The sequence below is a fragment of the Mauremys reevesii genome, linkage group 3 (genome assembly GCF_016161935.1).
Source record: "Mauremys reevesii isolate NIE-2019 linkage group 3, ASM1616193v1, whole genome shotgun sequence".
Taxonomy (NCBI): Eukaryota; Metazoa; Chordata; order Testudines; family Geoemydidae; genus Mauremys; species Mauremys reevesii.
Genome location: NC_052625.1, coordinates 98,895,713 through 98,923,140, shown reverse-complemented (window position 1 = coordinate 98,923,140; position 27,428 = coordinate 98,895,713). Strand labels below are relative to the sequence as shown.

The window sequence follows — 27,428 nt, the reverse complement described above, 5'->3', positions numbered from 1 at the left end:
GGCCTTCATCCTCGATCGCCGACACCGGATACCCGCTACTGATTCCTATCGCCGGATCCCAGGCACCAGTGTCCAGCGAGATCGTCCCAGCACTGGTCCCCTGCTTCATCATGGCACTGGTTGTCGGTGCATGGGCCCTCGGCACCACCATGGTCCTCGCGATCGGGATCCGCTTCTTGGAGTATGATGCCGACTCATACTACTTGAGGCGCTGTCCTAGAGGCAACAAAGGAGGGCGCTGCCAGCCTGGCAGCTGCAGCCACTGGCGCAGTGGTCCTTTTGGACCCGCTGGGCTTACCATCAGGCCCAGGGTACCTTTTCAAGGGGGTTGAGATTGGTAGCATCAGAACACCGGCCACCCCATTCTCCTAGGGACAGGCCTACGCCTGAGGGAATCTGAGGCCACTCTGTCCGAACCGCCCCTTTGGGCTCCAGTTGCGGTAGAGGCGACTCCAACATGGGACCAGCTGCAGAGTCAGGCTACAGCATCCCAGGCTGTAACCGCCACAAGGGAGTGCACTGAGCAAGAGGAGGTCAGGGAGCCGATGGGGCAGGAGGACCCAGTACCCCCTGTGGCCACCTTGTCCTCTTACCCTGATGAAGCTGTGGCAGGGGCGTCAGCTTTGGCCCCTCTTCTGATTGACCATGGGGCACATCAGGACCTCCTTAGGCGGATTGCCCGCAACATTGGGTTGCAAGCGGAGGAGGTGGTCAAGGCCGAGGACCCCATGGTGGACATGCTCACTTCCAAAGTCCATCACGGGTAGCTCTGCCTTTGATGAAAACTGTTCAAAACAATATAAAGCCCTCTGGCAGACCCTGACCTCAATTCCGCCCACTGCCAGGGGTGCGGAGCACAAATACTTTGCCCTTTCCAAGGACTATGAATGCTTATTCTCTCACCCGCAGCCATGCTCTTTGGTCGTGTTGGTGGTTAACGAGAGAGTGTCAGGGACAGCAAGGACCAGCCCCCAAATCTAAGGAGGCAAAAAGGATGGATCTATTCGGTAGAAAGGTCTATGCCACTGGGGGCCTCCCGCTGAGGATAGCTAACCAGCAAGCTATAGTTGGTATAACTTAAATTCATGGTCCTCCATGTTGAAGTTCAAAGAGCTGATCCCAGTGGACTCTAGGGCTGAATTATCTGCCATCATAGAGAAAGGGAAGGCGGTAGCATGGACCTCTCTGCAGGTGTCCCTAGATTCTGCCACCCGTACCCTCTCCTCAGGCAAAGCCATGAGGAGCATATCATGGCTTTAAACATCTGGACTACCCCCGGAAGTGCAGCAAGCCCTGCTGGACCTTCCTTTCGATGGCGTGGGGCTCTTTTTGGAGCAGACTCACTCCAAACTGCACAGCTTGAAAGACTCCAGGGCGACCATGAAGTCATTGGGAATGCATATGCCAGCAAACCAACGCAAGCACTTTAAACCGCAAGAACAACAACAAAAATGCTCAAATCCTCCTCAGCCAAGGCAGGATTTTTATAGGTGAAGGGGCAGGAACGGCAGGCGGAAACCTTCCAGCCTCCCTTCGGGGCAAACTTATGGCCAGTCTAAACCTTCATCAGGTTCTAAACAAGCCTTTTGAAGATGCACCCAAGGACGGCGCATTCACCACAATAGTTGATCCTTACCCATGTTTTCTGAATCATCTATCCCACTTCTACTGTGTTTGGTTCCAAATAACATCGGACCACTGGGTTCTTTGCATGGTAGAAGTGGGATATTCTCTCCAATTCTGCTCGTCCCCTACCTCCCACCTCCCTTCCCTGTCCCTCTTCAGGGACCCCTCTCATGAGCAACTCCTTATCCAGGAGGTGCAATCGCTCCTTGCCATAGGGGGAGTGGAGGAGGTTCCTCAGGAGCTAAAGGATAAGGGTTTCACCTCCCCTTATTTCCTAATCCCCAAGGCAAAGCGGGGGGGTCTCGGACCCATTTTAGACCTGCAAGGACTCAACCAGTTCATGGTGAAGTTGAAGTTCTGCATGATCATATCTTCCCTGGATCCAGGAGACTGGTACACTGCCCTTGATATGAAAGACGCATACTTTCCCATAGCCATTCGACCCGCGCACAGATGTTTTCTCTAGTTTGCGCTCAACCACAAACACTATCAGTTCACAGTCCTCCCATTCGGTCTGTCGACAGCCCCCTGAGTATTCAACAAGTGCATGTCGGTTGTAGCAGCCTTCCTCTGGAGGAGGCAGGTGCAGGCATAGCCATACCTAGACAACTGGCTGCTCAGGGGCTGTACCAGGGAGCAGGTAGAGTCTCATGTACAATTGGTCAGGTCTATTTTCCAGAGTTTGGGACTCCTCCTCAATGTGAACAAGTCAACCTTATCACCGACCCAAAGAATAGAATTCATTGGAGTGGTGCTGGACTCGGTACAGGCAAGGGCGTTCCTGCCAGAGACCCGTTTCTAGGCCATGACTGACATTATTCAAAGTCTCATGTATGCCTTCCCACCGGTCCCACTCGTATGCAAGGTGCTGCTCAAGATCCACAGGGGCAAAGTGGAGGTGATTCTACTGGTCCCAGTGTGGCCCCATCAACATTGGTACACCACGCTTCTGGAACTCTCAGTGGACCCCCGATCGTGCCCCGATCTGATCACTCAGGACCACTGTTGCCTCCATTACCAAGTCCTTCAGTCCCTCCACCTCATGGCTTGGAAGATTCCTGGTTAAACCACATGGAGCACCTATGTTCGGAGTCGGTAAGGGAGGTTCTACTTGGCAGCAGGAAACCTTCCACCAGGGCTACTTATCTAGCCAAGTGGAAGAGATTCACTTGCTGGTGTGCCCAGCAACACACACACCTCCACTCCAGGTGTCTATACCATTCATCCTGGAGTATCTTCTGCATCTCAAACAGCAGAGCTTAGCTGTGGCATCTGTCAAGGTGCATCTTGCTGCTATCTCAGCCTTCCACCCAGGAATGTCTGGATGCTCTGTGTTCACTAACCCCATGGTAGGCTGTTTCCTCAAGGGCTTGGAATGTCTATAGCCACAGATTAGACAACCAGTTCCTGCATGGAACCTTAACCTGGTCTTCATCAGGCTAATGGGGCCCCCTTTTGAACCACTGTCAACTTGCTCCCTGCTCTGTTTGTTGTGGAAGGTGTCCTTCCTGGTAGCCATCACATCAGCCAGGCAGGTGTCTGAATTAAAGGCTCTGGCCCACCCTACACAGTCTTTCATAAGGACAAGGTGCAGCTCCGGCCTCACCCAGTCTTCCTCCCCAAAGTAGTGTCACAATTCCACACTGGTCAAAACATTTTTCTACCCATCTTCTGTCCTAAGCTTCACACCAGTACCCAAGAGCAGAGGCTACACTCATTGGATGTTCGGAGAGCGCTAGCATTCTACATCGAGCGCATGAAACCATTCAGGAAGTCGAACCAACTGTTCGTGGCGGTAGCAGACCGGATGAAAGGACTCCTGGTCTCATCTCAAAGAATGTCTTCCTGGATCACATCCTGCATCTGCACATGTTATGAGTTAACCAAGGTCCCAGTCCCAACTCTTACAGCACATTCCACAAGGGCACAAGCCTGGTCAGTTGCGTTCCTGGGCTAGGTCCCGATACAAGAGATCTGCAGGGCAACAACTTGGTCATTGGTGCATACGTTTACCTCTCACTATGCTGTCACCCAACACTCCAGAGATGATGCAGCATTTGGCAGGGCGGTGCTCCAGTCAGCGATTCCTTAACTCCGACCCCACCTCCGGGGTAGAGCTTGGGAGTCGCCTGATTGGAATCGATGTGAACAAGCACTCAAAGAAGAAAAACTGTTGTTTTTCGATTGTTCTTCGAGATGTGGTGTTCATGTCCATTTCAGTACCCACCCTCCTTCCCCTCTGTCGGAATAGCCGGCAAGAAGGAACTAAAGGGGGGTTGGGTCGGCAGGGTCATATATTGAGTGCCATGAAGGCACCACTCCAGGGGGCTCCACAGCTGACCTGATGGAAGCTGCTAAGGGAAAACTTTCCGACGAGTGTGCGTGTGGCGCGCACACACCTGATTGGAATGGACGTGAACAATACATCTCGAAGAACAGATTCTTTGCTTCATGAGTTTTTGGTTGATACAAGGTGGCGTGTTAGGTGTGTGGCAGCCATCAGGGAGCTCTTTATGGCTTCTTTAAGCTGGCTCTGTGTTGATGCTATATAGGTTAGAGTAGGGGTAGGCAACCTATGGCACACATGCCAAAGGCAGCACGTGAGCTGATTTTCAGTGGCACTCACACTGCCTAGGTCCTGGCCACTGATCCAGGGGGCTCTGCATTTTAATTTAATTTTAAATGAAGCTTCTTAAACATTTTAAAAACCTTATTTACTTTACATACAACAACAGTTTAGTTATATGTTATAGACTTATAGAAAGAGACCACCAAAAAATGTTAAAATGTATTACCGGCATGCGAAACCTTAAATTAGAGTGAATAAATGAAGACTTGGCACACCACTCCTGAAAGGTTGCCGACCCCTGGGTTAAAGCAACCTATGGGCCGTTTTTCTCGTATTCCAACTGTCAAATAGTTTCCAAGAGACTGTGCAAGCTGAGGATAGCTGGAGCATAGCTTACTTTAACCACCACCAACACACTTCCTTTGTATGTTGCAGAATTCTCAACTGGCTACATCTTTCTGGCCTCTGTACCATCAGAGTTTTACAAAGGGTCTAAAATGCAGTGCAGAATTTGTACCAATGATTTTATTTAAAAAATAACCATATGCTACAGACCTAAAAATAGTGAGATGGCATAGTCTATATTTTGTTGTTAGAGGAAACAGTTGAGAACAATGTGTTTAAAGTTAGATGGAAAAGCATTAAAATAATTTTCTTGTGGTGCAGAAGAACACTGATGTCAGTTTTCTATAACAACACTCGGTTGTCATGTATAACTTGAAATCTCTGAAAAAGTGAATATGCAGTGGGTAAAATTAAGTTTTAAAATAGTACATGCCCTTTTGTTTTCTTTGTCAGCATGCATATGCTCTAGAATTACTATCTGAACAGTTACATGAAGGAGCCAAAGCCCTTGATGTAGGATCTGGAAGTGGAATTCTCACAGCATGTTTTTCACGAATGGTGAGCAACCTGTTTTAACCACTTGAACCAACAGAAATTTTTCAGTCCAGATAAATACTTAGTGTTGTTTTGGTTAAATTTAAAAGAAAAAATAACAGTATGAATGTACAATCTCTTAATTTCTAGCATCCTGATCTTCCTTTAGTAAACTGGATTAGTTTTCATAGGAACCATTAAAATTGTCCTACCATATCAGACAACTGAACATCTAGTTTAGTATCCCATTCTGATGATGGTTAATACCAAATATTTCAGAATAGAGTGCAGTAAATTTCATAGTGGACAACTAAGGAATAACCTGAAGGGAAGTTTCTTCCCAACACCAGTCAGTTAGCAGTTGCCTTATAGTCTGAAGCATGAGGATTTACTCCTGGGGGAATTCTATGCCACTGTGCATGCACAGAATTCATGTCCCGCACAGATTTCTTTGCTTCCCCTCAGAAAAATGACTTTCTGATGGGGAAGCAAAGGGAAGCCACAAAAGCGGTCACGCGTCCCTTCTCAGCAGCGTGGGCACATTGTTTTGGGTGCCTGGAGCAGCTGGTGGAGAGGTAAATCACTGCGGAGGGAGGGGAGACCAGAGGATGCACCGTCCACCCAACCCCCATGCCCGGACCCCTATCAAGCCTCACCTCCTGCTCTCAATACCCCTCCCCAGCCCCACCCTGGCTGATGGCTCCTACCCTGCACCAGTCTCAGCTGCTAGTACTGGCTGGGCTGGGGCTTAGGGAGTAGCACACATACCTTGCATAAGATGGCCTGGGCCAGCTCAGATTCACTCCCAGAAACCTCCCTGGGCTCTGCACTGCCCCTCCCCCCACTTCCTGCTCGCAACACTCCTCAGCCACTGGGGGAAAGGTCACCGTAAGGGGATTTATTCCCCCTTCCGATCAATCCCCATGCATCCGGACTTTCCCCATGCCCAGACGCCTTGCCGTGATCCTCCCCCAGTATTTGGACACCCCCTCCACACTTGGATCCTGCTGGACAGGGCCGGCCCTAAACCCAATTGTGCCCCAGGTGAGGAGCATCTTCGGCACCCCCCTCCATTTATTAAACTTTTGACTACCTTATTTTTTATTGCATTTGTAGCCCATTTCATGTCTTTGCACGATTTGCATGGATGATTTATCCATTATATAAGATGATACATTTGTGCGTTAGGCTATGTAAGTCTATATTTATTTATGCCATATATAAGCAAATAAAAAAATTAGTTTCCTCTAAGCTTATACAAACTTTTTAATTTAAAAATAACCGAAATGTACTAACATCAAGAAATTGAACTGTGCACCAACATTGGGTGGACCAGTATTAAATAGTGTTACAGTAGGTGGCAGCCTTAGACTGTTAACCCTAGTTCTTTAGTTCAAAAGGACACTTTTCTCACCTTTGCCCTCGTGAAGTGAAGCACAGCATCAGAGAGAGCCAAAGACTGGCAAGTGGCATTTTTCAAGCAATAAAATAGCAAACTATGTCAGTCTCTCATCAGCCATCATTGATCGAAGATTTGTTTTAAAGAGCCTGGGCTTTGTAAAGCTGCACTCCTCACTCGCGACTGACCAGCAGCATGAGCAGAATCATCAAAGCTATCCATGCATTTGGAAAAGTGTCCTTCAGCTCTGCATCATGAATGAATTGGAGAACTTGGAGTGGAGAGTGCTTCCCGTGTGGCAAAATGTGATAGATGTTACCCAGTTTGACAGAGGTCTTTATCGTTGATGTCCAAACATTTCCCATGTGTCAGCGTCCAGTGAAGGTCTATACAGTTGTTCGAGTATGTTCTTGTCCGCCGTTGCTAAGCTCCTGTTGGTAGCTTACTAAGGTCACACAAAAACCCCCAGGTCTTTTTGTGGTGCTTCATTTGTCTAAATCTTTCTTCAGTAGATACTTGAGTAGTGTCAACTGTCAAGCAAAATAAAACTTCCTCTTTAATTTTTCTTCCAAGCTTCCCATCATCTCACCTATGTAACATCCAGTTTACTTTCTTTACACTGTTCATTAATGTACATACTCCCCTTGTGTCCCCTCTTATTAATCTCTTCTCTAAACGAGGTAGTCTCTTCATATGGAAGTCTTTCTGTGCTTCTAATAACCTGTTTCAAAACTCTCTATTTCATCTATATCCTTTTTTGAGATTGGGTGACCAGAACTAAACACAATATTACCTGATGGAGGCATGTCATTGACTCATGTAATAGTATATTATGAGTTCCACTCCCTCTGTATCCTAACCTTTTGTTTGCTTTTTTTGATTGCTGCTGTGTTTTCTTCACTCACCTCTCTGTGGTGACACCTTGTTTGTCTTTGCTGGATTCCAAACTAATTTACTTCTCAATCTGTAAGAGTACAAGGAATAATTTGCATTAATGCGCATAGTCTTTGTTTCCCATCACCAAGTCACCTTTGGTTAATCTGCTATTCTTCTACTTCATAGTTAAACTGTGTGCAGGTGTTATGCTGTGATTGGGTAATAAGTTGTACTAGGTTTTTATCTTTAAGTTAAATTAAAAAAACTTTAGCTTCTATTAACCATTTCTATTTCCTCTATTCTACTAATGGCTAATTAAGTTGTTTACTTCCACTCAACCAAAACCAGACTTTGTTGGTCTGTACAACTCAGTAGCTAATAATTTAAAACTACAATGCCCAAGTGGTCATTTTTTGTGTTTGGAAGGAACAAGACTTGTGAACTAAATCTTCCAAAGAGATAACATGAAAAAAGTCAAATTATGGCTTGTCTTGAAAATGTGTGGAATCTTTATGCCTAACATTGCTTTTTCTTCTCCTGTTACACTGATGTGCTGCTAAGATTTTTTTTGTTCTCTAGTGATACTGTACTGTGTTAGCAGATTAATATTTGTGTTTTTTTGTTGGTGTTAAATCCTGAAGTGTGTATGAGAATAACATCCATTGCATAGCTGTGGCCCTAACTTTTCATTCAAGTGTTGGCAACAACAACAAAAAAGACTTCCTGAGATGGCCTTCTCAAGGTCTGTGGGGTTTAAGTACTGCCCCTCTTGTGAGGGAAGTGTATCTGCTAATGATGGGCATATCAAATGTGTCTACTGTCTCAGGGAATCAGACACCCCTGGAAAATGTGATTTGCATATTTACATCCTGGACCCACAGGGACAGAGAAACAAAGCTGCAGATCTTTCTGTTAAATAAATCTATGAAGCTGGCATTGGATCCTGGCTGTCTGAATCCCCCTGTACGGTCCTCTCCAAAAAGTGCAAGGGCGGACTTACTGCATGGAACATTGTTTTCCACTAAAAGTTGACGAAAGTGGAGATGAGGCACTGTGTAGACAGTGCATGGAGTTCTAGTTGAAGATCACTTTCTAACTCTTTGGTGAAGTGATGTCCTCCCCTCCATCATTCTACTGAGACTTTGTGCCCCATGTGGCTACCACATAAGTGTTGAATGGCCCGCAGCATTGAGGACACTCTCAGGCTTGCACCATCAAAATCCTCACCAGTGCAGGATACAGCACTGACTCCTTCCCGACTAGTACTGATGAAGTCACATGCAGCACTAGTACACCCTACATTCCAGACTATGTCACTAGCTCTGGTGGCAGAATCAGCAGTCTCACAAGAGTTGGTACTGTGGGAGGTGGGGTGGGGAGCTGACGTGTAGTGGCACCAAGAGACTTCCTGGTTCTGTGGGAACTGGAGTCTCCGTTCCTTTCAAACTCATTCTCACTGGCGGTACTAGGACTCTTGGATGTGGTACTGAGCACCTCATCCTTCCCAGGTACTCTGGTTCCTAGTACCCTGGCCGCAAGGTCCGTACTCCTCCATGCCCATATGTCCCTATTGGGCACCTTGGTTGTTTCATGGGAGACAGTACTTCCTGGAATAGGCCGCATGTGCCTGAGGCGCCTTCATTCAAGGTGAATACTACTCAGGTGGCACCTGAACCCCCAACAGCTCAGGTCTCCCTTAGCCATCAATAAAAACAGGAGGAAACTGTTCTTTCCCCCCATTAGAACCCATAGGACTGGTCACCTTGTCATGCTCCTTTCTGGATGAAGCAGAAGTTCTCTCTGTCAGGCTGTCTGGAGCAGCTCACAAGTGTGAGTGCCAACCTCAGGGCAAACTGTCCCGGAACAGAGCACAAACTCCAAATGGATTGTATGTTCTATAATTATATTTCACCAACCAAGTAACAAGTGTGAACTTCTAAAGCACTATGTAACAGCCTTAACATGGAGTCACAGACAGTCCCCTTGGGCACTCTGGTCTGTCTTGCCACCCAGGCAAGCTTGCCTTTGTGATTGGTGGTCCCTTACACCAAAAATCACAACAATATTCACGTTACTCACAGTCCCAAAGGACCAGTTATTTACCCCAAGTCAAGTGCATTCCAGATCTCTTATGAAAGACAGTGCTTGTAGCCTGTCCTGTAATAAACTATCTAAAGGTTTATAACTAAGAAAAGAAATAAGTTATTTACACACACATGAGATACAGTCTTAGCAGCTATCATCTTTTGGGAGCTATAATATGCAAGCTTTTATATTCCTTTTAGGGCTAACCCAAGCCAAACAACTGGGGACCCCTTACTCATGCTTAGAAATCTTCATCCCTCAGAGTTCAAGCAGCATAGGGATAACAATTTCTCCTTAACAGACATTTTTATTCCCTTTCCCCAGTGTTTAAGCTGTGATGGGATGAGGGCTTGTGTTTGTATCCTAATGGCTTGTCTGATGTCTATATACCTTTTGTTGGGGAGGAGATAACCTCTTGTGGTGAAGTGGTATTTCACACTTGCTAATGCTTTTCCCCTGACTCTGGTGGATTTACAGTTTTAGTGAACATTTTTATAGTTAGAGCAAATATTTAAAGATTACTTTATAACATGGGATACAGATAACATAAGTAGGATTAATAGATGCAGCATCATACAAATATTCCATAAAGTCTAAATATACTAAGCACATTCTTAACTCTAATAGCTATTTTAACAATACTAACACACAGGTGACCCAGATTGATATCCAGCTATACATTTGTCAGTGTTCAGTGAGGCCTGGGACCTTGACATGAGCTGGCACCTCGTCTGCCAACATCAGTGTGAAGACAGATGAAGCCCTTCACGCTTTAAAGGATTTGAGGGTGCAATCCTTTGGGGTCTGTACTCCGTTGGCTTATCTACACGGGCACGCTAAATCAGTGCTGCTCCGATTGATGCAGTGGTGTCGATTTAGCGGGTCTGATGAAGACACGATAAGTTGATGGCAGAGTGCTCTCCCGTTGATTTCAGTAGTTCATCTTCCTGAGAGGCAGAAGCTAAGACAGCGGGAAATCGTCTCTCACCGACATAGCACAGTGTAGACACCGCATTAGGTCAATATAAGCTATGTTGCTCGGGGGTGTGTGATTTTTTTTTTTCACACTCCCTAAAGTGACTTAAGTCAATGTAAGTTAAGTTGTAGTGTGAACCAGGCCTGTCTTAGTAGGAAGCATTTCAGACAGCAGCTCCCCAAAGAACAGTCCCACTGTTCTTCTACCAGAGGTCCTCGGAGCCACCCAGGAAGGCACAGCTCTTCCACAGGAGGAGAGTGGCTTCCTCAGCAACTCAACTGTTTCACCCTTTCTCAGAACACCAGTTTTTATCAGTTGTTTGGGAGATATGGACCCGTTTCTCCAGAACCACAGCCAACTCTCCCCTTTGGAATCACTTTTCACTTTTTTTGTGCTACCTTGGATCAGTGCATTTCTGTAACGTTGGGTTACTGCACACAACTTCTTCTGGTGCCTATCCACTAAACACCTCTTCCCCATTGCTCTTCAGGGACCGCTCTCGTGAGGATATTCTACAATAAGAGATCCCCTCCTTTCTCCTGGAGCACTAAAGCATTTCCTGCCTTAGTATCGGGGAAAGTGTTTCTCCAGCCTATACATTCTCATCTAAAGCAGAAAGACTGATTGTGACCCATCTTGGATGTGAGACAGCTAAACAAATTTATTTGCAAGCTAAAGTCCAGGATGATAACCCTTGCCTTGATTATTCCCACTCTGGATCTAGGAGACTTGTTTGCATCTCTCCAACTATACCTTGCTGCTTGCAGGGATGGCTGAGGTTGGTATACTTCCCAGGCAAATATCACCTGGATATGATCCTGTCCATGCCCCCCTCCTGGCCCAGTAATCTCTGGCGTGGTAGAAAGACCTAATGTCCGCCTACAGGGCGGTTGCCTTCAGACCTCCCCTTTCATCCTGAACAGTAGTGACAGAGGTATTGCACTTGGGCTGGGGAGCACATACTAAAGGACCTGCTTGCACAAGTTCAGTGGACATCCCAAGATAGACAAATGTACATCAACCTCATAGAGCTTAAGGCAGTCTGAAAGGTTTGTGACTCTTCCCTGACTCTCATTAGAGGTCAAGACATTCAAATAATGATGGACAATACCTACACCATGTGCCACATCAACAAGTGAGGGAAGGGCCAAGTCTTCCCTATTGTGTCAGGAAGCTGTCATGTTGTGGAACTGGTGAATCAGAAATCAAATTTCTTCCTTGCTTGTCCACTAGCTTGGTCGGCAGAACACAGTAGCGGACACTTCTTATCAAATCACAAGTGGAAAGTCGAACACGTCATTCTCAATGACATCATCTGAGAGGAAGGCCATTCTCAAATAGACCTGTTTGTGACAGAAAATGACAAGTGCCACAGCTTCTGCTTACGAGGAGAACTGAGCCTGGGCTCCCTGCCAGGTGCCTTTCTGATCCTGTGGATAGGGAGGCTTATTGACCACTTCACCTGTGTCGCTCTATTCCCAGTATGCTCTGCAAGGTCAAGCAGATCTCAATGAGACTGATTTTAATTCCCCAGCCTGGCCCAGACAGTTCTGGTTCCTGCTGTTCTGAGGCTCTCTAACGGCCTGAACCACGTCGCTACTGCTGGTAACAGACCTGTTGTTGCAGGCCAAGGGAAAGATCCTACACTCAGTCCTATATCCCACGGCCTGGCTACTGGATGGATATTAAGCATAGAACATTGTTACTCCTCTCCTATTGGAGGCATCCTAGTTTAATAGTAGCGAGGTCTCTAGAGGACAGATTTACTGGATGAAGCGGACAAGGTTTTCTTACTGGTGTCACCAGAAATCTCTGAAGCCTCAGTACTGATTGTTTCAATTTTAAGAGATAATTCTAGACAGTCTAAACCTATCTCTGAGTTCAATGAAAGTACACTTGGCAGTGATCTCAGTGCATCATGCACCTTTAGAGGATCAGTCTTCCTTGTGGCACTTGACTCATAAAATTTCTAAAGGACTTAGAGTGTTTCCACCTATCAAGGAACCAGTCTCTCCATGGGATCACAACTTCATTGTGACCTTGTCTAGACTATTATTTTAAGACATTACATTAGCACATGTTAATGAACATATTTAAAGGTCTAGTGTAAGCCTTGATCAGTATAGCACATATTAAAGTCAGTATGCTTTTACACTAACATATGCTAATGTTTTAAGTTTGTATGCTATTACACCTTTTTAAGGACTTGCCAATTTCTCCATGTAAACATATCTATAGTGGAATAGTTATTCCACTATAGCTATGCTGGTATAACTTCCCATGTAGACAACCTCTATTCTGGAATAAAATAAAATAAAAATAAAAAAAGTATTCCAGAATAATTACTCTACTTTAGGAGGACACTTTTATTCAGGAATAGTGTCCACACAGTGAAATTATACTGCCATGGCTATAGCAGAATAATTATTCTGCTGTAGCTTTGCCACTCAATTTCTGCATGTTGACAAGTCCTAAATCCTCAACAGCTACATGTCACTGGGTCAAAGGAACTGCAGACCTCAAGAGTGAGACGTATGAGTGCAAGGGACAGAGCTTCAGGATGACAGTCATGGGCCTAGTCTCTTTCAGAAGCAAGCTCAATAAAGAATCTTGGCACTTTAGAGAAAAATACAAAATCTACTACTTCAACCTGGCTTTTCTGCATTAACCCTACAAAAAAGAAAAGCATTCTTGCAACTGGAGGAGTAGAGAAACTAGTGTATGTTAGACTTAATAAATTTGTAGGATGCTCAGATACCATGGTGACTGGCTTGGTAAATAAATTTAGATAATAGTAGGAACCACAAAATCACATTTAACCAACCTCTTGTAGCTTTTGGTTTTGAATTAAAATTGTCCTCTAGAAAGTATTAAACTTCCAAGAATGATACTGGACATAGCAAAACGAGGTTAGAAATTAAACCTTGTTCTTGAAATTCTTGCTTTCAATAGTAGATGATATAGTTGTGTATGGTACGACTTTAGCTGTTTAAGAGTGAAGGGAAAAATCTGTATTAATGCTCTAAGATACCAAACTTAAAATAACTTTTTAAAATCTTTTTTTTAAAAAGTAGCTACAACAAATAAATTCACTGATATAAAAAGTGTGCCAATACAGTTTTATTATGCATTAATTCTAGAAACAACTTAGTGGTTCTGAGCAGTAGATTTATTAGGATTGGGATAATATATTGCTTTACTAACTGAGCAGATTTACTTAAAGAAGTGAACTGGCTCAGAAAATGGAAATCATGACGTTTAAAATAAAACAAATCTAGCAAACTATTCAACTGTGTAATTTTCTTCCAGGTTGGTCCCCAAGGACGAGTTGTAGGAATTGATCATATCAAAGAGTTAGTAGATGACTCAATAAATAATGTCAAAAAGGATGATCCTACATTACTGTCTTCAGGAAGAGTGAAACTGATGGGTGAGCATCAAATACTTTGGTATACTTATTAATTAAATTAATATTCGGACTAAAAGCTGACTGCAAATGACCTGAATTTGGAAACCTGATTGGTTTAATTTCTTTGAGGAAGATTTTCAAAGACACAAAGGGCGCTAGGTGCCCAACTCCAGTTGAAAATTTGAAGACCTAACTCACCTTTGGAAATCTCTCCCTTCCCTTTGTATGATTTTGATTTTCTAGCATTTAAAAATAAAGTCAGTGCACTGAATGCATTTTTCCGACATAATAGTATATTCCTGTAGTAAAACACAAACTGAACAAGAATTCACTTAAGTGTAACACTTTTTAAAACCAGGCCTGTATTTACCGCTTCCTTGTATGTGTGAATGAACTTGCTTACAAAATTAGAGCATTATAGTACAGGCACTCTGTGCTTGTGCAGCACTGGTTAAAAGACTTACTGTCAAAAAGTTGCAAAAGTGAAAAAGTACTAGAATAGTAAAGTGCACTAATTAAATTAATCAGCTCAACTAGTTCTAAAATATACTGTCAGTGTCTGTATTTTTCAGGAATTGGCAATATAAATTGATACCAAGGCAGTATAATTAAATCACTGTTAACGAGGGAAGGGTGTCCAGTCATAATGTTTACTAGACTACAAATCTGAATTTAACTATTGCAATGGAAATATAGCAGGAAAAAGCACAGTCTCAATTATAAAAAGCAATCTGTTGGTGTGTGTTAAATGGTTTGGTGCTGGGTCACTAGTTGCTTCTATAAGAAAAGTGCTAGTAAATTATTCACCTTACACTTACTATTTCTACTCGGCCCCTATAGCTGAAGTCCTCTCTAAAAATTGTGACTTGTTTCTCTTCTCCAAAATGTGGAGACATTGCAGATCTTTTCCAAACTGGAGAAATTATGTGCTAACCACCATGGGGTTGCCCTATGACAGCATGCCTAGACATACACCTTGCTTCATATGCAAGTGCTCCCCGTGGTGCATCACCAATTCATTTAGACGTTCTTTGACCAAAGTTCGTTGTGGTGTTAACTTTCACCATGTTAATCTCCGTTGATACAGTGCATAGATATCACTTTTGTAATAGCCTTAAGAGTGCAAATAGTTTTCCCATTACTGTCACACAGTGCATCAGTTGCTGCTTAGGTGGCCTATCTGGTCTGTTTTCTGCACTCCACTGCACAGGTGTCAAGCTCCTTGGAATTCTCTTAACTGTACGAATATAGTGATGTACCACCCGATGCAGCTCAGCTATATGTTTTCACAGCGTCCAACATCTTTTGTTTCTGCACCTCAGTGGTTCTGTCACCAAAATATCTCATAAGACGACTATCCTACTAATCAGCAAAGAGTACTGTGGCACCTTATAGACTAACAGACGTATTTCAGCATGAGCTTTTGTGGGTGAATGCATCTGACGAAGTGGGTATTCACCCACGAAAGCTCATGCTCCAATACGTCTGTTAGTCTGTAAGGTGCCACAGGACTCTATGCTGCTTTTACAGATCCAGACTAACACGGCTACCCATCTGATACTTAATATCCTACTAACGTGCTGCTAGCTATGTCAAAGCCAGATTGCAGGCTCTGGGGTCCATCGCTGGAGATCTAAGGCCATCCAACTGTCATATGTAAGTTCGTGACTAGTGGTCAAATGAGTGACAGTGATGGATGGTGCCACGAGATAATAAAAGGACTGATGGCTTATAATGAACCCCAGGACAACAATCAATCACTCAGGGTAGAAAATTTGCCCATTGTATGATAAACGGGACCCACTATTTTGGTGTTTACCAACTACCTAGTCCATTTTGTTGTTATAGATAGTACAGCAAGTCTTGGCATTCCAATTATGAGGGACATGGGGAAACAGTGACTTTATGAAATGGGTGGACTTAAAAAAAAGAGCCAAGTCAGGAGATGTTTGATACAATGCTGGGATTTTGGGATCTCTTTGTGAGAAACCCAGGACTCTGAGAAGGCCCTGGATACAGTAGAAAAGATGGTGGTTGGTGGTAGTTACATTGTAATAAATTCAGAAAACTGGACAGTTAGTGCTTGTGGAGAGACAGTCTTCTGGACTATCCTCCACTGCTTCATCATAGCTGCCTTAGGTACTTCATGACTGCTTATCAAAAGCGCCAAAAGAAATGGTTCTTGCCGAGCAAGGAACAAGAGTAAAGTGTTTAACTTGGCCTCAGAACGACTTATAAATGGTGCCAGCATTGCCAGTGGACTTGTCTCACATTATTTGAATTTGACCGTGACCCATCACAATTTCCACAGGGCTTCCAGAAGGCCTTTTTGAAATCTCAAAGGTCATTGATTCAAGGGTCTGTGCTGAGAATAATGGGATAGGTACCCAGAGGGCATTGCAACTACAGTGCAACAAGCATATAGTTTTAGAGTGGAAACAGGGCAGAATTACTACTTTTATGTACCCAAAACAGACTAGTGTGGACATGGTGTAGTTATTTGTAACAGTTCAAGTCTCTAATGTAGACAAGGCCCCGAATAGCTAACCTAAATTGGATAGTCAAGTAGGAACCTGGGCAAGGTGTAGAAGTTGGTGTGAGTTACATTTTACAAAAAAAAAAAATGCTATGTGGTGAAAAGCATGTTTCATCCCTCAGTAACTTTTAATATTCTCCCTTTCGTAGGCTTCACATAGCCAGAGCTTCAGATTGGCTGATAGAAGTTGCTATTGAAGCGACATGAGGGTCACATTCTTTCCCCCAAATGAACTGAGCACACTGCTTCTGAAGAGCTTTCAGGTGCTCCAGCCCAGAGACTGAGCCCAAACTCAAATGTGAACTCTTGTTTCCCACTGGGCATTGAATTAGGGAGTCAGGCCAGCCCTGGTTAACTTCTGTTCTCATATTAAATACACAGAGAGATGCTGACTGCAGAAATCCAAATGTTTCTAAATTTCTTTGGAAGTAAAATGTACAGATGCTCTATTGTATTGCTTAAATTAAAAAAAAACTCTATTAAAAATATCAGTTGCAAATCCAAATACCAATATTTGAAATATTAGTTATTCTTAAGGAAAAATGTTAACCTTTGATTAGAAGGTGCAAAAATGATTCATAAATGATGGTACTCCACTCTTAAATAGTAGAAAATATAAAGTCTGTATCTGATGTGGTGGAATCCATATTCTCTGTAGTCTGGATGCTCCTTATTTTCATTTTTGTATTGAATCACAACCAATTAACTTCCTTTAGCAAATGGATTACTTTCTTAATTTATATTATATCGAACATTCTGTGGTTTCTAGTGCTCCAATAGTTCTTCAGATAGTGTGTGTGTGTGTGTGTGTGTGTGTGTGTGTGTGTGTGTGTGTGTATTCACTGATTGAAGATACTACATACATAATGCAGTTAAGTCACTTTTTAATGTCGTATTATCACACATTCTTATGATAACTCAGTTTTGTCCAGACCTTCAGTTTAAAATGGAGGTTAGCCTCTTATTTGCAGCTAAATATAACTTGAAAATTTTCAGCTCAGCTGTTGCGCATCCCTATGAAAGGGTTAAAAGGTTTTGCTTTCTTGCAGTGGGGGATGGAAGAATGGGATATCCAGAAGAAGCTCCCTATGATGCTATTCATGTAGGAGCTGCAGCCCCGGTTGTGCCCCAAGCAGTAAGCCTTTTATGTTTATGTGTGATTCATTAATCTCTCTGTTAGTGTCTTAATTAAAATGTTGGCAGATTTATATAGTTGGGATATCCACAGGCATAGTGACTCTTAAAAAAATAGCTTTCATTAGACTTTTTGTTTTGAAACTCTTTGGCTCAATCTAATAGAGCCCCATGGTTTTTATCAACTATTAGAGTGTAAAGTTTAAATACTTGTCTGGTTTCTTGCTTCCTGGGTTGGAAAGGATTGGGAGGTTGTGGAAGGTAACATGCTCTGCCCTTGTTGGGAAAGGGGAGTGACTAAGGAGTGAAGTTTAAGGCATTAAAAAGAAGTCTTATTCATTTCTTGCCAGAAATGATGATGGACAATACACAGACTTAAGTGAGTATAAATGGTGGGAATTAGGGTTCTGAAAGGGAAACTTTTCTCTCCCTTTTCTCCAAGAGAGTGGTGAGAAGTGGCAGAGTTAAACACTGCATCCGAAGAAGTGAGCTGTAGCTCACGAAAGCTCATACTAAAATAAATTTGTTAGTCTTTAAGGTGCCACAAGTACTCCTGTTCTTTTTACTGATCTAATGTGAGCTTCGGAAAGGTAGTGGTATGGTAAGTGCTAGTTAAGACTTTCAATTTTAAATTATTATGGAAAACCTCTGTAAACTGCAGTAAATGAGTTTTTTAGGGTATTGCAGGGAGGTTAGCCATCACGAGATATTGATTGATACTTTTGCAATGGAATGCTATAGGTATTGGCAGATGGGAATCTTACATTTTTTACCTTATGCAACAATGACGTGTAGAAATGTATAGGTTAATATTTTAGTAAAATGTTTCTGTTCAACTTTGTAAGAAACTTCTTCGTTCCATAATGTCACAGTGAAAATTAGACACTTCATCCCTATCTCTCCTGCCAACATAGTGCTGTCCACACTGGCAATTAGGTCAGTGTAACTTACGTATCGCCAGGGGGAGGCTTAGTCACACCCCTGAGTGACATAACTTATACCGACTTACGCTGTAGTATGTACATAGTCTTGGACTGTATCTTGTTCTGACTCAACAGCAAATAATGAGCTGTTAAGTTCAGCACTGGCACTTTTGTCGGTATAACTTATGTCGCTCAAGGATGTGGAAAAAAACACACCCCTGAGTGACATAAGTTACACAGAAGCACCAGTGTGGACCAGCGCTATGTTGGCAGGAGACACTGTCCCGCCGACATAGCTACTGCTGCTCAGGGGTGGTTTAATTATGTTGATGGGAAAGCCCTGTCCTGTTGGCGTAGAGGAGCTACATGGGAGATCTTACAGAGGCGCAGCTGTATTGGTACAGCTGTGCTGCTGTAAGCTCTCTAGTGTAGACATGGCCTTAGTAAAGAGTCTGCTACAGATTACCATTAAACTGAATTGTAACCATGTTCAGGTAAATGTTCTGCTCTTATGAAGAAACCAGAATTACAAAAACACAACTAACTACAAGTGACTATTTTATTTGCAGCTGGGATAACTGATAATCAGTTAATTACATGTCAGGCAATTATTATAAATGGTCTAAAATATCAATAGCTGTATCATCCCGTTCAAATACAGTTTGATAAAAAAAAATAGATTTTGGCTTTGTAACTCATGCCATTATGTATTACATAACAGTTGAAATTGTGCATTCATAAAAAACGTTCTCAATCTATGCAGTTTGATTAGCCATGATAAATATTGTAGAACTGTTTACTTTGTGCAGTGAATAAAGTCTGGCTTCTCTAAGATGGATTGCTATACATATATACTCTAAAACCAAAATGAGGAGTCCTTGTAGCACCTTAGAGACTAACAAATTTGTTAGTCTCTAAGGTGCCACAAGGACTCTTCATTGTTTTTGCTGATACAGACTAACACGGCTACCACTCTGAAATATATACTCTAATTATCTTTGTATGTTATGTTCTAGCTCATAGACCAATTAAAACCTGGTGGAAGATTGATATTACCAGTCGGCCCTGCAGGTGGAAACCAGATGCTGGAACAATATGATAAACTAGAAGATGGCAGTGTCAAAATGAAGCCTCTGATGGGAGTGATATATGTGCCTTTAACAGATAAAGAGAAGCAATGGTCCAGGTGGAAGTGATTTTCTGTTCCACTTTCTTCTTCCACAGATACACGCATACAAGGTGAAAGGGTGTGGATTTTAAGCAGATAGACTGCAAGGGCTGCCTTTGCTGCTGTCACTGCTTCTGCTCTTCCATACCATGGAAAGCGACCTTCTCTGTATTGTTACATCACTATGAGGAGATTCTGCTAAATTTGAGTAAAGTTAAAAGCAGAAAAAAATGTTGCATGGGTTGTGCTTTGTTTCATTTGAACTCATGGCTTCTTGAGGTTTTGTGTTGGTGCTGAAGAGTGTTTTCTCCATTGTTTTGAACACAATACTTCCTAAATTTAAACATCTCATCAATTGTAACTTTTTTTTGGCTAGATTTTCACAGGTTGCTAAGATTAAAATATAAAAGGATACTATAGATGAAATGTGAGTTTGCACTATGCTTCATAGAGCTGCTATGTTTTTATCAAGTAGATCTACTTGTAATAGGTCAGCAAATAACTGAGAAACTTACACTTTTACTGCAAAAGACTCCATAAGTAAGGAAAGTCCTTCAGGATCCTTATTAGGAAGCAGTGTAGTGCTAATCTTCTAAATGAATACTTAATTTCCTGGGACTAAAAGTAATAGAAAGTGAAGAGACTATAACCCCCTTCTTTCTCAAACAAACAAAAGCCAAATGGTTGTTTTAACAGTATTCTCTAATACAGCAAGCTGCCAATGTTCATCAGTTCTAAATTAGTCTTTTTTAGGAGTAGACAAATGAATGTTTGTTATTGGCTCCCTAATCCAGCAAAGAGACAACACAGCTGTCATCTTGAAAAACATACCAGGCATTAGTATGCAAATGAATAAACCAGCAGTCCCCCTTTGCCTCCTGAGTAGAAACACTTGTAAATGTGTTAGCTTCATTAACTGAAGTGCACACATGCACATGGAGCTCTGCAAATAACTTTCAAGCTGTTTGACTTTTTAATTGTGTTGGATAAATAATTTTCTCGTTACTCTCAGTTATCTGTAGCATGTACTGTAAGTGCTTTGACATCTAGCATTTAAGTTATAGAAATGTCTGTAAAAATAAAGTAATTAGTTTCATTTGACTGCAGCTTATTGAAGCCTCACTTTAATTTTTGACTGATTACTCCATAGTTGACACTTACAGTAAAGCACTGTAGAGTGAGTTTAATGAGTTAGTGTCTAGCTAATAGCTTGTAAAGCTAATTTAACACTAATTCCTTGTCCCAGCAGGTACCCAGTGCTCTATTAGCACTGTACTGATGGGTTTCCTGCTTTTATCCCATGCTTTGGAAGTTTCCCTTTTTGCCAGCTCCCACTGTTGGAATGTAAAATTTGACTGGCTGTGATTTTAAAGTAGCACCTACCTAAATTAGGATCTCCCTTTTGTTTTATCTTCAGAGGACTTCAGTTACTAGTGATATGTTTATATGAAGAGGTAATTTAAAAGGATTTAGGGGATAATAAAGCCTGAAGTTCTAAATAGTTTGTGTCTGTATAGCAGGCTTGGCTTTGTTTTTTAGTTCATGTATTTTGATGGAAATAAACATTCTAGACTTTTAAAGAATTCACTTTTGATAGTCATTCTAGACTTTTTTAAAGAATTCACATTCAAAATTGAGTATCTCATAAATGAGAAATAAAACCATGAGAGAGTTTAATTTCCTGCTGAGTGACAGCAAAAGTGACTTCATTGGAGTCAGGATTTCACCCCAATTGTGCAACATGTTTAATTACCTTTTCTGAAAAAGTTAATAATTTTATATCTGTCTCTGGTTAGAGAAATAAGTTGGTGATTGTCAGTGCCTCAATGAGCCTAAGGGAATTAGGTGCCCAATTTCCATTGAAATTCAGTGAGATGTGTGTTTGATTCCCTTAGGCTCTTTACACTAGTGAGTGAGATTAGGATTTTCAATCAAGAGGAAGGGGAATCTCCACAGACACACTATAGATTTTTCAGTTTAATAAAAAAAAATCAGTGGCATAAGAAAGCATACACATACAATATCTTGACCGGTCCAGTAGATGAAAACTGATTTTATAAAATACTGCATTTTTGGGCCAATTCAAATTGGCTTGGATATGAGCACTGTCACATGGATTGAACACTGGTTGAAGAGCTACAAAGGGCAGTGACAAAAGGCAATGTTTCAGGTTATGAGATGCTTCTAGGATGCTGCAAGTATACGTGTTGGGTCTAGTATTATTTATCATAAATAATCAAGAAGGGAGAAGTAATGACAACTTAATGAAAATTGCTGAAGATATTAAATTACTACACCTTCCAAACATCAGTGAGGACACACAATGCAAAGGGGTCTAGAAAAGTTAGAATTAGGACAGAAAAGAGTAATAGTCAACTAAGAAAAATGCAAGATATCTAGGGGAAAATAGTCAAACATTCTGTGGTAGGAAGAACAGGAAAGCACCAGTACCGAATTAACAAAAGGTCTGAACTGCAGATTTGAAAGAGAAAATGTATACCTATGAAGCTTAATTTAGTTAAAATCCCTCCCAGCACATGAAGACAGATAATTAAATCCTCTGATTTCTCTTCCCTTACACAACAAGGCTAGTTGCATCTCAGATTTCAGTTGTTTCAGGTCATTGTTGCTAACTGCCATGATAGTTTGTGCTTTCCTTAAATCCCCAGCTGGGAGAATCAGGTTATTTCCTGATAATCTCAGTTTTCATTTAAAAAAAAGAAAAGGTTTGACCCTTATGGATGCAGACAAAAACTTGAAAACATGAACCATAAATACGCCAACACTAAAAAGGCAAGCAAGAAGAAACCAAAATTTATTTTAAAATCTCAGGATTTTTAGCCAGTATAATTTACTACTTTTTGAGGACCTGCTCACAACTTTTGAATGCTTGGGGATTGGCAGAACTGGTTTCAGTATGTGTTGATTCTCCAGTCTCCTCCAAAATTCTAACACTTAAGCTAACACTGCCAGTACCCAGGGGCTGAAGGAGGAGACTGTTTTAAAGACAAAAACTAAATATGTATAGCTTGGCTAAGCAATAACTACTGGGGGAGATTGGGAGACGTGTAAATGCCAAAGATGGAGAGGATTTATCAGCACTGTACCAGGCTTTCATAGTCAGTAGTAATGTATAGGAAAGAGAGAGGTTTCTCTGATTCACTTAAATTTCCCTTTCTAACAGATCTAGAAGACTATAGAATAGTTTAGCAAGGAAAGTTGGGAAAAGTCTCCTTCCTTGCAGGAATAAAAACTAGACATAAAAAGACTCGAAAAAAATAAAATAAAATAAGAGTTCTGTTGCAGGACCAATCTGGCGCTGTTCAGGGGGGTGTACTAAAGAATTAGTTCTTCACTTGAAACCTGATACTCTACCAAGTCCTTTTACACTTGAAGTTTAGATCAACTAATGCTGTTTTGATTATGTGCAATTAAGTCCACAGGTGTAAGTTTACTTTAAATGGAAAGTTAAGAACTAGTGAATTGTTACCTGATTAAACAGGCCTTAGTTTTTTAATTTTTGAAATACTTAATTCAACAGCACATTATATAGCCTCCTCATCAACTTCTTGTAATATTGGAAAATAACTAGCACAATTCAAATGCATAAAATATATCATGTCTTACTGTGAACTGGCATGGACGTTCTTTGATTTGGACACTGAAGATCAAGTAAAACTCAGTAGATACCAGCTGCTGCACTTTATTAATGTAGATTTTAATATGCAGAGATATGAATACTAGTACTAATTTTAAAGGGTATTTTCATGCTAAAATTTACTTGTATTTACAGGAAGTTAGATTAACTTTTTTCAGGATATGCTTAACATAGCACTAAACAAAAATAAAATGGCAAATTATTTATACTGCAGTATTCCATTTGCCATGAATTTGAGTACTAAGAACACATTTGTATTGCTAAGCAAAATAACTTCAAATTAAATAAGCTCAATGCATTAATGATAGTAGACAAAATCATGCCAAATTACATTGATGGGGGTGGGAAATTGTCTGCCACTGTCAGTGCTTGAAGACAGAACTATTTTTTTTTTAATTACAAAAAAAATTATTCTTGCCACAGTTAATGTCAGGCTTAATATGTTGTAATACTGCCTTTGTGCCTTGATATTGCAGATCTTTCATTGTTGAAATCCCATTAACAACTAGGCACAGGAAGCTTTGCCAGAATGCAAGAATTATCTTTACTTTTTTTCTGTTGTAAATATTAAACGAAATAGCAGAATTTAGCCATATGATCAACATTGTCTTTAATTGCACCACTAAATCCATCAACTTAAAATGTTCCTCTGAGACCCAAAACTAAGCAGACAATTACTGTAAGGATTGAAGCTGCCTGCCTGCTTTAGGAATTAATAACAACTTCAGGAGAAAACTCAAACTTTAAATTCTAGTCTTGCTAGGTAAAAGCCTTTCAGTTGACTTTAAGAAGTTGCGTATGCTGTCATTCCATGCTATGGCTCCAAATGCATCCTCTTTGGGATCTGAACACTCTTTTGCTTGTATGCATGTAGCCATATATTTTGTGTGCTGGCTTGCATTAGTAGATTGAAATACTATTGTATTCTTCCAAGAATCACATTAGTGAAGTTGCTCTTAATAAAAACAACTTGTGCCTTTTCTAATATTAATGAGGTAGACTACTCAAACTGGGGCAAATGTTTTGCCATTATATGGAGCATTTATTCTCTGAAGGTAAAGGCAAACTTACTTCTGTTATGGTAATCAAACTTCCTCATGATGTTGGAATTGTTCATAAATATCAACTTTGACTGGTAGGAAAATACTTGATTTAAAACTAATGCTTTAAAAAAAAAAAGAATTTTGGGGGTACAGAATTCAGTCACTAATGTATCCTAGTTTCACAGTTGGAATATGGGTTCTGTATTTCACTGTTTAACCCAATATTAATAATAGAAACCTTGATGTTCTGGGGTCATCCTAGTGATCAAAACATGATTAGAGAAGCTATTTTATTACTTCCTCCTCATAGAATCATAGTACTGAAAGGGACCTCAATAGGTCATCTAGTCCAGTCCCCTGCACTCATTGCAGGACTAATATTATCTACACCATTCCTGACAGGTGTTGATCTATTTGTCTTTTACTTTAGTCTGAGTCTTTATTCCTCCCTGGTTTTAATCACCTGCTCAGTAGCTGAAGGCACGCATTATGTAGCCCTGGCCTGAGTAGTTTCTTCAGGAGCTGATAAAGTTGCTCTGTGACATAAACAGACAGAAAATATAGATAGTGCCAAATTCTCTCCACTTCTTCATCAGAGTGAGATGTGCCCAGCACTGACCAGACACTGCAACTAAAGTTTAACTTTGAACTCAAGTTTCACATTTTGCAGCCTTTTGTGCAGGTAACAAGAATAATTGGACCATAATTTCAAACAAGTCTCTCTCCAGTAAATTGCCCAATGTGTAAGACAGTCACTTCTTCAGATGGCAGGTAGTCATGTATTTTTTTAAGCTGTTGATATTTTAATTGACTTGTTTGTGGAAGCAAATGATATACTTTAAAAAGAAGGAACAGGGACCCATATTGCACCGTAGATCCGTATTTCACTTTTTAGTAGTATGAGGTGCTATTGGATTGCTGTTGATTTGCCGTGTGGCTTAAATACTTGAAGAGTTTTCTGAAGTTCTTCTGCTGTATTTGAGCACTGTGGCATATTCATTGATTAAATATCAAAATTGCAAGAGTGAACTCCGTGGGAAGAAGAATATAACTGCATTTATTTTCTTTCTGCAGGGATGAATTGTAAAAGCTACATCATCTTGACCCAAACATAGTGTTACAGTGGACTGCCCATCTCCAGTTCTAAAAGCTTTTTGAAAACCAACAGCATTGCAGCTTGTTTTGGATTTTGTTATACTGTTATCAGCATGGAAAAGCGTGGTGTTTTTATTTCCTTTTTTTTAGAGGCTTAAGGCAAATCTGGCAAAGAGTTGATGGAAAGTTTAAATTTGGGCTGTTTCTTTTTAACATGCCTTTTTTACTTTCATCTGGTTAAAGAAATGAATTTCTGCAAAAATGCAGACCTACAGTTTGTGAACTCTTTAATTTTGATGGCAGATACTTTTTGAACACTTTATTTCAGCTCCATTGTTCCTTGGTAAAATTGCTTCTGTGCACCTTATAACACTACACACACAATGGCAGGTTCTCTATGTTCAGATGTCTGCTAAATGTTACTAAGAAAATGAGATGAACTTCCTTTTTAAAGCTTGTGACACGGTGTCATAGACTAGCATGTAGTAGATGCAATCAGCTGCGTTATTACCTTGAAAGTGGGCATTTGTATATATATTAAACTTCACGACATCAGAGATGACAGCTCTTGTTATAAACTCTATGGTTCAGGTTGGACATAACTGACATAGTTTTTTCCTTCCTTGTCAAAAAAAAAAAAAAATTAGAGGAAACTTGTAGCTCAGTATTGTTTTGTAGCTCACTGCTGATATCTATATGAATTTAACATAACAAATGCTGTGTAAGCTATGTCCTAAACACTGAACAGTTTATGCAGTGCTGCTTTGCCAAATAAAGTTAAAAGCAAAAAGGGTTTTGTGTGCTTCTTGTATGGGAGATCAGGATCAGTATGTTAAATATAACTGCTTGAAATGCAGAACACTGTACTCCAATAAAATTAACATCCCTATTGTTTAAAAATTAGCTGCTTTTGACGTAAAATCTCTGCAGTATTATCTACTTTCTTCTTCCAACTACAGGTAGTGATGGAACAAATTTGGATTAATGTTTTAGGGGAACTTAAATTTTTATAGAAGAGGAAAAAAAGCTGGTAAATACTGAAGAACTGATGGATCCCAAAACCCTGACCAAATAAATATATGGGTGTGTGTGTGTGTGTGTGTGTAAACACTACAACTCTTCATTTAAGAGTAATTTAAAGCCTTTTATTTTACATTCTCAAGACCCAGGTTTTATGTTTTGTTTGCTGCACTTAATGACATCAGGAAAACCCAAAGCACTTTAAAAACGTTATAACTCTTGGATTGCTTTAGAGGGGTGTATGTGTTCTTCCTGCAACTCCTGATCACTAGCTTTTGAGTGGTAAAATATATGTTAAGCTCTTTGCCTTTTTTATTACAAAGAAGCAGAGCTAGATGAATAAGAACCTGTGTGATTTGGTTCAAAGAGGCCACTGTTTCTTTTTGAAAAATATTCAGCCTGCTTTTGTTTGACATATTTTCTGTGATAGAATTAATCATTGAAAGTATGAAGGGTATTATTGAAAAGCCTTTGAAATATGAAAGAACAAGTAAATTACCTTCATGTGAAGGTCAGTCCCTCCTATTCCTGTGTAAAATATATTTGTCATATTATTTAATTTAGACATTTAGGAGGCTAATATACCACCTCCCCCGATCTTTCAATTGAAGCTTGGGAGCACATACACAACATTAATCCTATAAAGGAGACTAATTTCAAATTAAGAAAGTCACTTGATTACTTAGTGCTTGTTCTAGAAAATACAATGAAGAAAAATGGGTTTGCATCTGATGTCAAATTTGTGTTAATCGACAATCAACTGTGAATATATTCTTAGTATTGAAGTGAAATATCTGAAATGATTCATGCAGCAGGATAAAATATCTCAGCAGATAACACCATCTTAATCCTAACTTTTAGCCTTTTGGTCACTGTCATTCTAATTTACTGAGTTCTTAACTTTGCCTCTTCTCACTAATTTAATCAGTTAAATTAAGAATGAGAATGCAAATGTATCCAAATTCTCCTCTCTAGACAAAGTGTAACAAGCTGTCTTATGTTGGATGAGGTGGTAGATATGATCTGAAATTT

General features: G+C 40.9%; 1 protein-coding gene across 3 annotated transcripts in view; it reads left to right on the top strand.

Annotated features, from left to right (window-relative positions):
• PCMT1 (protein-L-isoaspartate (D-aspartate) O-methyltransferase) overlaps window positions 1-26,479 on the top strand; it is a 49,476-nt gene extending 22,997 nt beyond the window's left edge. For 2 of the 3 annotated variants that reach the window (XM_039529256.1, XM_039529259.1), the window contains exons 4-8: window positions 4,994-5,098; window positions 13,720-13,840; window positions 17,405-17,490; window positions 19,429-19,598; window positions 25,356-26,479. In XM_039529256.1, coding sequence (XP_039385190.1) covers window positions 4,994-5,098; window positions 13,720-13,840; window positions 17,405-17,490; window positions 19,429-19,598; window positions 25,356-25,368 — 495 coding nt within the window. In that variant the 3' untranslated portion in view covers window positions 25,369-26,479. Of the gene's footprint in view, window positions 1-4,993; window positions 5,099-13,719; window positions 13,841-17,404; window positions 17,491-19,428; window positions 19,652-25,355 lie in introns of all 3 variants that reach the window. The other variant, XM_039529258.1, reaches the window with a different exon arrangement.
• The last annotated feature ends 949 nt before the right edge of the window (window positions 26,480-27,428 follow it).